The sequence below is a fragment of the Amphiura filiformis genome, chromosome 11 (assembly GCF_039555335.1).
Source record: "Amphiura filiformis chromosome 11, Afil_fr2py, whole genome shotgun sequence".
NCBI classification, from domain to species: Eukaryota; Metazoa; Echinodermata; class Ophiuroidea; order Amphilepidida; family Amphiuridae; genus Amphiura; species Amphiura filiformis.
Window position 1 is genome coordinate 10,447,584 of NC_092638.1, and position 13,256 is coordinate 10,460,839.

Consider the following 13,256-nt stretch of genomic DNA (forward strand, 5'->3'; position numbering starts at 1 on the left):
TCGAAAAAATGACAAACCAAGCCAACCAGAACAGTCTCTACTCCAAAAATAGTCGAGAGTGCTCAACCACTAAAAATAGTGGGGGCGTATTATAACAAGTATACTTTACAAGTGACTAACTTTGGAATTTAGAGTGCTCAAACCCATTACAGGTACTAGGTGAGCTATAGAAACAAATTCAAAGTATAGACCTCTGGCAAGGCAACCGTTACTTAAAGTTTCACGGAATACCCTCACATGCGGTAATCTTGTCGTCTGCTATTTCATAATTCTCCATTCCAAGAGGCCTCGTACAACTCTAAAGGAAGAAAACAAGAAAGTACATAGTCTATAATGTCTGTATTAGATGATGCGGTAATCGTGTCGTCTGCTATTTCATAATTCTCCATTCCAAGAGGCATCATACACTGTAAAGGAAGAAAACAAGAAATAGTCTATAATGTCTGTATATTTATGATGATGCAGTAATCTTGTCATAGGTCATTATTCCTTCGTTCTATTTGTGTTTTTTATTTTTATCTCGGAGCGTCCGCACCACAAACAAAACCTTGGTCTGACGAGGTAGGCCCGGAAGCCAATGTAGCAAAAACGCAGATCGGATGGACTACGTATATTAATAAGTCATATAAACAAATAAAATTCAAGTACAGTTCTTACACTACATGTCATTCTCCCACTTCAACATGTGGAACGGATTTTGACTGAACTTAATTTAATCTAATTGGCGATACGTGTAGATTAAATTGAGACTTCCTCTCTCCTGCTGCATAATTGGTTCAATAAACCATGAAAGTACTACGTCCTTCGGAGGGAATGTTTGTATCTCATAGGCGTAGATACCGGGGGATGGGGGATAAATCCCTCCAATATCTTGGCAGGGGGTTGGTCGATGCAATCATCCCCAATGTTGACGCCTGTATGTGGGTTTCTGACCAAATGAACGTCATATTTGGCCAATTTAGCCCCAAAAGTGCCAATTTTTGCGCGCTTTGGGCGCATATTCCACTTCTGCACCATATTTAAACATTTTAGTTTCAATACGGTAAATTTTTCTTCCCGCGCTCCGCGCACATTTGTACCATAAACTAATTTGGTTGCCAAAAGGTGCTGGATTCACTATTATACTTAATAATATTATCCAACCCCATCACCCCATGTCAAAAAGAAATCTGTTGTATCTCACAGTCAGTTATGAAAGTTTTTAATCCCTGGCTGTCCCGCCGTCCCGATGTTGTTTATATGCACAATCTGTGAAGATAATACCTGCGAAAATGGCTGCAGTTCGGAATAAGTGATATGATTCTGATTTTCACTGGACAGCAGCGTTTTGACTCCTCTGGAAAAAGTGCTATACTTAATTAAAACCAATACCTTTGAATGCTCGGCAGATATAAGCCATTGAAGCATCGCACTGGAAGCTATTCCACAGACCTCGGGAGTCCAGCTGGGTAATGTCGCCATACATTCCCGCACAATCTTCATCGCCGATATTATTTGGCTCATCTTCGTTCCATGCATTAAAGTCCACCTGTATGGTAGTAACAGAAGTTTGCATCGGAATTTAACTGAAGCGAATCGAGCATTAAACTAATATATAATAAAACAAAACACAACATTAAATTATAAATTAATCTGTTTCTTAGTTTTGAAGTGCTACCTAATACAACCTAATACCGCTCTTTTCCAGCGTGCCTCTGTAACTTAGTTGGCTAGAGCGTCGTGCTAGTATCAAATAGGTCGCCGGTTCGAATGACGTATTAGGTTAAAATAACCCTCCCCTGTGGACAATGGGAGATTGAAAAAGCTTAACATCAATTATATTGATCAACTGAATGGATGGTATAGACAAATCCAATTTCACGCATTCCAACACCTTAATGGCAGATATTGCTGGGTACCAACCCGCCTGAAATGTGAAATAATGCAGCCTTGGCGGATATTTTAAACTGCATTCCATCACCCATGTTTAACACGTAGACAAATATTTCTAAAATAGGTCTTTTGGGGAAAGTAATTCATATCTTCAATATGAAAGTTCAAAATTTTCAATTGAACGTCGGCTTTTCATCCCAGCTATATACAATTAAAGTGCATATCATTTAATAGATTTATACAATTTACTTCCGAGGACTGTTTAATTTCAAAAATATTAATTTTTTATCATTTGACATAAAGGTGTATTATGTCGTGAATTTCAAAAAATACCAGAAGGACATTCTTCGTTTTAAAAATGCAAGTCGATATGTCTGACGTGCTCTCAGGTCCCACAAAAAATACGTAAAAACATAGCTATCCGAGCACTTAATACTGAAAATTGCTTTATACTTTTATTTCTTAGAAATAAGAGACTACAATTGAGCGTTTTTGTTGATTGCCGGGAATCATAGGTAACTGAATTTTAAATGAATTTCAACATTTCTTTTTTTATTATCAGACTCGAAAATTTGATATGCAGCACACTACCAAATAAACCTACACGATGAAATTGCTGCTTTAAAAATACAACCGAATCAATGTTTTCCCAAAATAACTTTTACAACAATCATGTTGAATAGCGCCAGATTAAAAAGTACTACTTTCTAAGGGACATGTGTTATTACATACATGTAACTTGGTTGTTAAGTCTTACAAACCTGGGTTCCGTCAGTCCATTTCCAAGTGGTCTCATTATCAATATCATTTAAACCAATGAAATAGCCAAAGGATGTTACTTGCTGATGATATCTGATATGACCTACAACAGTGACAAGAAAGGTTTAGTGGTCAATTTTTTATCATTTCTTGTTATTACAAACAATGCAAAACGAATGGAAACATAATCATTATTCTTGGTCTTTCTGAGGAATTAGTTTGTTTTTGTTAATACACTTATACACATAATATGTTCTATAATACCTACGAACAGAATCATGCATTTATGCACTTGCTACTCAAAATGGATAGTACAACTTGCAAAGGAAAGGAATGTGCACGCGAACTGTAAGATTGCTGGCATGGCATCTTGTACCAAAATAATTGCTTTCATTTTGCGCGCCTATATCTAAAACAACAATAATACAGGTATAGTTATGGTGAAATTCGACATGCTTGAAAATTGAGAAAATGCACTTCAGAACATAACTTCGTAAACGTTAAATTTTACTGACTAAAAACGCCTACCTGCCAGAAAGTCCTGTTCTTCTTGACTGTGGATGCTAACTAATTGAGATCCCATGTCAGAGCATGACTTATTTGCCTCAAAGTACATCACTGTTGCTGCGTGATTGAAGGAATAACAGTAATTATTGTAACCTTCCCATCCTGGCTTGCAACCTGTGATGTTAAACACAACTGTCAAAATAGAAGGAGATATTAAATAATCGTTAATTTGTCGTAATTATTGATAATAATTGTGATTTTATTCCGTACTTATTCGTAGCAAACATACTTGGTTTGGGATATGATGCATTATATTGTAGAATGGCATACTGGTCCCGTCTCGAGGTACGTCCCTGTTTGATGTTTAATGGTTAATTGAATATATTGGTTCAACTTACATCGGTATCAGAGATTGTTGTGTACGTAAAATTTAATTTCTGAAACCAGAGCTGAAACGGACACCGGAGTTACGTCTAAGTAACAGATTTTTTTCCTCAGAAACGTATGAGTCATCAGCGCCATTATTCGTGATTCTCTTTTTCTGACGAAGGCACCAGCCGTATTTTATCAATGTATAAATAAAGAGCACTCTAGATTCGAAAGGCGGAATATGGAGGAAGTACCCCCTGGAATAGTGCATGCGATGACGGGAAGTAGGACAAATGTCTATTTTGGCGCATTTAGCATAGTATTAACATTGCAAATTTCAATGCAATTGTCGCAGTAAAGTAATTTTAGTAGCGGGTCAGCGGGGCGATTTGTTCGGTGGCCCCGATACGCCACTGCCTATAGATAATTACACCTACAGATAACCAATTTCAAAGATAATTGTACTGGTCCACTGTCAGCATTGAGTAATTTGAGATATGATCTGTCAAAGTTTATAGAGATGTTAAACCTCAAAATTGCTCAAATATTGTTCAAAACCTTACCAAATTATTATTTACGAATCTCTAACAACATTTGAGCAATGTTGACCTCTCATTGCCTTTGATTGTCCGCATCTCAAAATGGCCAATGCTGACCGAGGCTAGTAAGCTTATTTTTCAAATTAAATGTCTTGAGAAGAAAAATCCAAAAACAAAAATTAAAACCCCCAATACATGTAGAAGCTGAATCAGGAAAATTATGTTTGGCAGCTGCATTACCATGCGAAAGATAGCAAAGTCACTTGGTTGTTTATTTAAGTTGGTGTCCTGGCCGGCAAACCGAAGCGGGTAATCCCTGAAACCCCGTCACATAACAATGAACAATGATTAATATATACAACTCAACCCACTCTAGGCCTACCATAATCCATTAGCAAACAGAGGTATGTCGCTGCTTCGCGCCTCTGTTCTCTATTTTGGTCGGGGATCGAAAATGACTTTGAGCTAGCGCTATTATTGCTACTAGCTAGAACATGTTTTACCTTCACAACCAACAAGTTCAAAACGCATGCTGATGTGATCGTGCCATGCTGTAGGGATTATTCGGATGTAAGAAGCTACAACTGGTGTAGGGAAAAGATTGCTGACAACCGTAGTTTGGTCGGTGTTTCCATCAAATATCTGTGGTATGATGAATGATTTCAATATCAATAAAAAATGTATTTTGTATATCTTGTTAGATTTGTTTGTTATTTTGACTGTGTAAAGCAAGACATAGCTTGCCTGCATTGTACTGGGCCTCCTTGAGAACAGCTTGGGTACTTGGATACCCATCTGCTAATGTGTTTTGTCCTGCTTTTGTTTTAACAAATAATTGTAATAAATAGATAATAAAGCGATGGCATGTAGTGAAAAGAGGTTATCCATGTTGGATGGATACTTTGCTTCATCTCACATTTATTCTTTCTGTTATTTTTCCTCTTATCTTAAGTCTTAAAGGCACACACAGAGTTCATCAAGTAAACATGAAGATACTTACTATTTCCCCAATTGCTTTCTGAATAAACTTCCAATCATCCTGGTCATTGGTGTATTGAACTTTGAATTTGGTCAACCACTGTGCAGTTTCTGCCCTTCCTTGAATCAACACACCAGTAACCCATGTTGGGACGCCAAGAGCTGCCTGGATCCACTGGTTGACATCATTGGCCTGTGCGCTCCATGCTCCAGTAGTACCTGCCTGCGCAACGCGGTTCAGACGAGCATTGGTAGCCCCGTAGATCTTACTGGTCCATTCACTAGAGGCTGTGATTTGGTAGTCACTTATCCGACCATCCTCAACCCCGAGATGGTCTTGGCAAGCTGTCAATAGTTAAAATATACAAGACTAACATTATATAACTGGGGTAAAGTTTATTTTGAAACTCAATAGGGACATTTAGAGACATGAGTATATGTAGTGGTGGAGTATATGTTGTGCCAATCTGGCATGGTGGTATCACAAGGGAGCTAACTCTTTTGATTCTTCTGCAATTGAGCGCATCCAAAAACGCGCATGTATAATTATTTAAAGGTCTGACCAAACAGTCATCTGATGAAGAGGCGCTCCAAAGTTGCGCGCAGACTCACACAAAGAAGAGAAAAAATTTGTCCAGAATTTTTTCAAAAATGGACACAAATAAAAAATGGAAATGGACACAAACTTACTCTTCCTAGGTCACGTAGGTAGCCAACAAATAGATATCGAATTAACAGCGCAATTCCTTATATGGTCAACCTCTAATTAATATGTTTTCTTTCATATATCAACTGAACAATGTATTATAGTGCATCTGTTAAGCTAAAATATTGACTCTCTTGTCAAGAGGGTCCTTAAGCCCTCTCTTTTAAAAGAGGATTTTCCTCCTTGGGATTTTCAATTGGTTGGGGGGGGAGTTTTGCACATTTGGTCTAATTTGTGTACTTTTTAATCTTCTTTAATATTCTTTATATCTATAGTACCATATAACTATATTCATGTGTTTGTACTCTATGGTGTCATATATAGCTTCAGAATGTTTTATATACGGCATAAACTTAATAACAACAGGTAGCGCTATCACTGCACTAACATGATTGATATGATCATCTTAAGACCAGTTGTAGAATGATTAATATGATCATTTACGGAGACTGGATTGGCTAAAATATATGCTTTCTCATGATACATAAATGTATTTACCTTCATCTGTGTACTGCTGAGTAGTACTTCCAGGATTCGTGCTGACTTGGCTTGTGGTTTTTATAACGACAGCTAAAACAAACAATCAAACAACTTAAATCACAGTTAAATTGGAGTAATGAATAATGAATATTGGCTTCATGCACCTTTTTCGTACGGTATTGCATAACAATAGTGTTTATAATGTGGTACTATATTCTTTAGTACTACTATAAGGCTATAATCATTTTAGCCAAAAATGCAGTGATTATCACGAAATACCGGACTGATATACAGATAGCAAAACAATTAAGGTACCAATTGTTTTCACCCTTGTATAGCCTAAACAAAGATATGTCATTATAGTACCAGCAGCCAATAGTTGGATCTATTACATAATTATTTTGGCTCGGATTTAAAACATCATTCGTTGAAGTCGGCCAAGAAAAAGACACGGTAATTCAAAATCTCAAGGAGGATACGAATTAAAAGTTGCAGATTACTCCATTGGATGCCCTTTGTACACAGAGCGTTCTTGAACGAGAGAACTAGCGTCGTGTTTCCATTGATTATAACATTAAAATGTAACTATTGATTTCAGTCCTTCTTTGTGATTTCGATCACCGTTTCTTTAGTTCTTAACGAGGGTACAGGGTTTGGCTGCTGTTTGAATTTTGACATATTTATCTTTGTGCACGATATACAGGGGTGATCATAACTGGTACCTTAATTAATTAACATCTGGGGTGTTTGCGTTCATCATAAATGGTTTCGTGCAGATACTTCGTATAACATAACGTCCGTGTTTGGAATGTTGTACTATTATCTATATTACTATGAAGCTATAATGATTTATGCCGAAAATTGCAGTGACAATCGAATTTCGTACAACGTCCAGTTTTCGAAATTGGGTGACTTGTGTTTGGCAGGTGTGAAATACATCTTACTGGGCGTTTTAATTACGAAACGAATAAAGGCATTGACATCATCGAATGGCCGCCCAGTGCTTTTATGTGTTTAGTTATTATATAGGCCTATAATAATTATCCTTAAGGATACGATACATGATTTACCGACAAGTGACTCATTTCGGAATGTGATCATGAATTTTGAAGAAGAAAAAAGTTTCCACAGGCTTCGTTGGGACTCGAACCAGCGATTCTAAACTTCCTTCGATTACGCGTCTAGCGCTTTACCGCTCGGTCACCGTGGCAGTTGAACGGATGAGTGTAATGATAAAAGATAAATCTCATAATGCCATCTTTAGCCTTTGTTTACTTAAAAAAGACGCGTTTTGTAAAGATAGATTAGCCGTTTTATGCATAAATAGCACGAACGTTTGGGAAAGGTTTCAAACAAATAATAAAGACACTTTGCGCCTCTGTTCTCTATTTGGTCGGGCATCGAAAATGACTTTGAGCTAGCGCTATTATTGCTACTAGCTAGAACATGTTTTACCTTCACAACCAACAAGTTCAAAACGCATGGTGATGTGATCGTGCCATGCTGTAGGGATTATTCGGATGTAAGAAGCTACAACTGGTGTTTGGAAAAGATTGGTGACAACCGTAGTTTGGTCGGTGTTACCATCAAATATCTGTGGTATGATGAATGATTTCAATATCAATAAAAAATGCATTTTGTATATCTTGTTAGATTTGTTTGTTATTTTGACTGTGTAAAGCAAGACATAGCTTGCCTGCATTGTACTGGGCCTCCTTGAGAACAGCTTGGGTACTTGGATACCCATCTGCTAATGTGTTTTGTCCTGCTTTTGTTTTAACAAATAATTGTAATAAATAGATAATAAAGCGATGGCATGTAGTGAAAAGAGGTTATCCATGTTGGATGGATACTTTGCTTCATCTCACATTTATTCTTTCTGTTATTTTTCCTCTTATCTTAAGTCTTAAAGGCACACACAGAGTTCATCAAGTATACATGAAGATACTTACTATTTCCCCAATTGCTTTCTGAATAAACTTCCAATCGTCCTGGTCATTGGTGTATTGAACTTTGAATTTGGTCACCCACTGTGCAGTTTCTCCCCTTCCTTGAATCAACACACCAGTAACCCATGTTGGGACGCCAAGAGCTGCCTGGATCCACTGGTTGACATCATTGAACTGTGCGCTCCATGCTCCAGTAGTACCTGCCTGCGCAACACGGTTCAGACGAGCATTGTTAGCCCCGTAGTAGATCGTACTGGTCATGGTCCATTCACTAGAGGCTGTGATTTGGTTGTCACTTATCCGACCATCCTCAACCCCGAGATGGTCTTGGCAAGCTGTCAATAGTTAAAACAGCGCAATTCCTTATATGGTCAACCTCTAATTAATATGTTTTCTTTCATATATCACCTGAACAATGTATTATAGTGCATCTGTTAAGCTAAAACATTGACTCTCTTGTCAAGAGGGTCCTTAAGCCCTCTCTTTTAAAAGAGGATTTTCCTCCTTGGGATTTTCAATAATGGTTGCAGGGGGAGTTTTGCACATTTGGTCTAATTTGTGTACTTTTTAATCTTCTTTAATATTCTTTATATCTATAGTACCATATAACTATATTCATGTGTTTGTACTCTATGGTGTCATATATAGCTTCAGAATGTTTTATATACGGCATAAACTTAATAACAACAGGTAGCGCTATCACTGCACTAACATGATTGATATGATCATCTTAAGACCAGTTGTAGAATGATTAATATGATCATTTACGGAGACTGGATTGGCTAAGATATATGCTTTCTCATGATACATAAATGAGCATTACTTTACATAAATAAGTTATAATTTTACCTTCATCTGTGTACTGCTGAGTAGTACTTCCAGGATTCGTGCTGACTTGGCTTGTGGTTTTTATAACGACAGCTAAAACAAACAATCAAACAACTTAAATCACAGTTAAATTGGAGTAATGAATAATGAATATTGGCTTCATGCACCTTTTTTTCGTACGGTATTGCATAACAATAGTGTTTATAATGTGGTACTATATTCTTTAGTACTACTATAAGGCTATAATCATTTTAGCCAAAAATGCAGTGATTATCACGAAATACCGGACTGATATACAGATAGCAAAACAATTAAGGTACCAATTGTTTTCACCCTTGTATAGCCTAAACAAAGATATGTCATTATAGTACCAGCAGCCAATAGTTGGATCTATTACATAATTATTTTGGCTCGGATTTAAAACATCATTCGTTGAAGTCGGCCAAGAAAAAAGACACGGTAATTCAAAATCTCAAGGAGGATACGAATTAAAAGTTGCAGATTACTCCATTGGATGCCCTTTGTACACAGAGCGTTCTTGAACGAGAGAACTAGCGTCGTGTTTCCATTGATTATAACATTAAAATGTAACTATTGATTTCAGTCCTTCTGTGTGATTTCGATCACCGTTTCTTTAGTTCTTAACGAGGGTACAGGGTTTGGCTGCTGTTTGAATTTTGACATATTTATCTTTGTGCACGATATACAGGGGTGATCATAACTGGTACCTTAATTAATTAACATCTGGGGTGTTTGCGTTCATCATAAATGGTTTCGTGCAGATACTTCGTATAACATAACGTCCGTGTTTGGAATGTTGTACTATTATCTATATTACTATGAAGCTATAATGATTTATGCCGAAAATTGCAGTGACAATCGAATTTCGTACAACGTCCAGTTTTCGAAATTGGGTGACTTGTGTTTGGCAGGTGTGAAATACATCTTACTGGGCGTTTTAATTACGAAACGAATAAAGGCATTGACATCATCGAATGGCCGCCCAGTGCTTTTATGTGTTTAGTTATTATATAGGCCTATAATAATTATCCTTAAGGGCTGGGGTATGAACGTTTGGACAGTATTTATTTTGGGACATTAGAGCACATCAGACATATCGAATTGCATTTGAATACGAAGAATGTCATTCTGATATCAAATAATTTTGATTTTTGAAATTCGCAATTTAATACACATTTTATGGCAAATCATTAAAAATTGATATTTTGATATTTAACAGTACTTGAAGTAAACTTTATAAATCTGATGATTTATACTTAAAAGTGTATTTAGGTGGGATGAAAAGCCGACGATCAATTGAAAATTTTGACCTTTGGTATTGAAGATATGGATTTTTTTCCCAAAACACCAAAAAAAATTAGGTCTTTTGGGAAAAAATCCATATCTTCAATATGAAAGGTCAAAATTTTCAATTGACCGTCGGCTTTTCCTCCTGCTACATACACTTTAAGAATATATCATTAGATTTATATAATTTACTTCGAGGACTGTATTATATCAAAAATTTGAAAAATATCAAATTTTTATAATTTGTCATAAAATTAGTATTATATTGTGATTTTCAAAAAATGAAAATTATTTGATATCAGAAAGACATGCTTCGTATTCAGAATGCAATTCGATAGGTCTGGGGTGCTCTCAGGTCCCACAAAAAATACTGTCGAAACCCAATAAACGCTCAAGGATACGATACATGATTTACCGACAAGTGACTCATTTCGGAATGCGATCATGAATTTTGAAGAAAACAAAAGTTTCCACAGGCTTCGTTGGGACTCGAACCAGCGATTCTAAACTTCCTTCGATTACGCGTCTAGCGCTTTACCGCTCGGTCACCGTGGCAGTTGAACGGATGAGTGTAATGATAAAAGATAAATCTCATAATGCCATCTTTAGCCTTTGTTTACTAAAAAAGACGCGTTTTGTAAAGATAGATTAGCCGTTTTATGCATAAATAGCACGAACGTTTGGGAAAGGTTTCAAACAAATAATAAAGACACTGATGTGATGATGAAATTGCGTAAGTCGGGAATTATCTGCGTCGCAATGTTTTGTTTTGGTTTTAGGAATTTGACCTTAAAATGTACGACTTCATGACAGTATCATTCGAAATCAACAAAAGATATTTCAACACTATATGTCCTCATTCTTTCTCTAGAATGTTTTGTACATGTATGTGAAATAGCTTTAACAATGGTTCGCTGCATAATGATAAAAATAGCCTTGACCTAAAAAAGGGCGAGAGGTACCATATATACGGATTCAGGCTAAATTTAAAATTGATATAAAACGTTTGTTTTTTAATTGATTACAAAAATTAATTTTTGTCGTGTAAAGAAATTGTATCTGGCGTGAATTACACTACAGTTTTTATTCCTAGGGCTCTTTGACTTCTTTAAATAAATTTTTTAATGATAGAGTGAATCCCCTGGCCCTCTATAATTACGCACAAAAGATCAAGTCCCCTTAAATGTATTCATCATACTTATTCTTTCCTAGGCCGACACTTTATCACTCCCTCGCTCTCCTTGTCCCCTCTCACCCTCCCTCTCTCATTCTCCATATCCCCCCTCTTCCTCCCTCCTCCCCTCCCCTCCCAAGACTTCTCACAGGGATGAATCTGCCCCTTCCCAACCTCTCCCCTCTTTGGGTACGCCACTATTTCTATACCAGGGGTCATCTGAGGTCAAATTAGTAAAAACTGTCGTATGGGCATGAAACGTGGGTACAGTCAACATTTCAAGCCAAATTTTTGGAAGGCCATTTCGAGGTCACCAGGGGTCATCTGAGGTCAAATGAGTAAAAACTAACGTATGGGCATGAAACTTGGTGGGTACAGTCGACATTTAAAGCCACATTTTTGGAAGACCATTTAGAGGTCACCAGGGATCATCTGAGGTCAAATTAGTAAAAGCTGTCGTATGTGCATGAAACTTGGTGGGTACAGTTATCATTTAAAGCCAATTTTTTGGAAGGTCAATTCAGGGTCACCAGGGGTCATCTGAGGTCAAATTAGTAAAAACTGTCATATGGGTATGAAACTTGGTGGGTACAGTCAATATTTAAAACCAAATTTTTGGAAGGTCATTTGGGGGTCACCAGGGGTCATCTGAGGTCAAATGAGTAAAAACTAACGTATGTGCATGAAACTTGGTGGGTACAGTCAACATTTAAAGCCAAATTTAAAGGTCATTTCAGGGTCACCAGGGGTCACAATTAATGCTTTTCTATTTGTAATATGTTTCTTGTTCTTGTCACTATCTTGTTATATGAAGAGCTTATTTCCAAACCGTGTTAAGTCCACCCACCTTCAAAATTGAGATTTTGATGAAAATGGGTAATGAGTAACTAGGGCTATCCAGCAATGTGTGTGTTTTTTTCCAAAATTAGTCAAGTCCAATCCAGTTTGGTAGCAAACTGTGTTAAGTCCACGAACAATGCCCTTGTGGGCAGCTTGTAGGCAAGTAGCACGGCATAGGGCTTCCAATAGTCAATCGTTAAGTTCTATTGATCACATTGCCTTGCTTTGCGTCTTCGTTCTTGTTTGGTCCTGAGACTAGTATACCTGAATTCGGTCTGCATAAAAAGTTGTTGCTGTTGGTTTTTTTTTAATAGTAGGCCTAGTTTGTATGGGATTTCTTAAATATTTGATAGATACCCCCAGAAAGACATGAAAAGGGTGGGAAGGGGGAGAGGGAGAGGTTGTGATGGTAGAATTAATGTTAGAGGATGGTGGTAGAGTTAGTTTGTGATATTATTATTTTGTATGATTATCAAAATGTGCTACTAAATTCAAGGTATTATTTTAAAGTTAAAGGTATAAAAAAACTTAGGACTTAAAGACTTTTTGTCTTTAAAAAGACTTAAAACTTACGGCTGTCAATATGAGATTAGGGTGGCAGTATGAGGGAGGGGGGAATTGTGATAATGTGATAAAACAAGTGGGTATTTCGGGTCATCACTTATTGTCAGTGAAATGATGTTTATTCAATTCTGAGAAATGCAATACAACTCAGTTTTGAATTTTGAACTATTTAAAACATCGAATTTTGGTAAAAAATGGTTTCGAGGAGGGGGTTCGAGATGCAAAGTGTTTTGTGGCAAAATTGTGTTTTATAGTAGAGAGAATCACATTTTGTATGTTTATAATAAATTTGTTATCTTTTAAGACTAGTTTGAGAAAAATATGGTTAGTTCTGTGTTACAGATGCTATGTTTTGTGTCAAAATGTGTTAAGTCCATGCCAGA

The 13,256-nt window shown here is 36.8% G+C and overlaps 1 protein-coding gene across 1 annotated transcript; it reads right to left on the reverse strand.

Annotated features, from left to right (window-relative positions):
• Nucleotides 1-375: 375 nt before the first annotated feature.
• On the reverse strand, nucleotides 376-5,564 carry LOC140163472 (EGF-like repeat and discoidin I-like domain-containing protein 3). The gene is made up of 7 exons (XM_072186787.1): nucleotides 5,522-5,564; nucleotides 5,047-5,369; nucleotides 4,550-4,688; nucleotides 3,160-3,330; nucleotides 2,634-2,734; nucleotides 1,372-1,528; nucleotides 376-407 (listed from the first exon to the last, which is right to left on the reverse strand). The coding sequence occupies exons 1-7, from the start codon at nucleotides 5,562-5,564 to the stop codon at nucleotides 376-378; spliced, it is 966 nt and encodes a 321-aa protein (XP_072042888.1).
• Between the last annotated feature and the right edge of the window lie 7,692 nt (nucleotides 5,565-13,256).

Coding starts and splice junctions, on each gene's coding strand:
- LOC140163472 (XM_072186787.1), bottom strand. CDS start 5,564: ATGCGCGTTTTTGGATGCGCTCAATTGCAGAAGAATCAAAAGA. Junction 2,735..3,159: donor AGAACAGGACTTTCTGGCAG/GTAGGCGTTTTT, acceptor TCACTGTTGTAG/GTCATATCAGATATCATCAG. Junction 1,529..2,633: donor AATGGACTGACGGAACCCAG/GTTTGTAAGACT, acceptor ACTACCATACAG/GTGGACTTTAATGCATGGAA.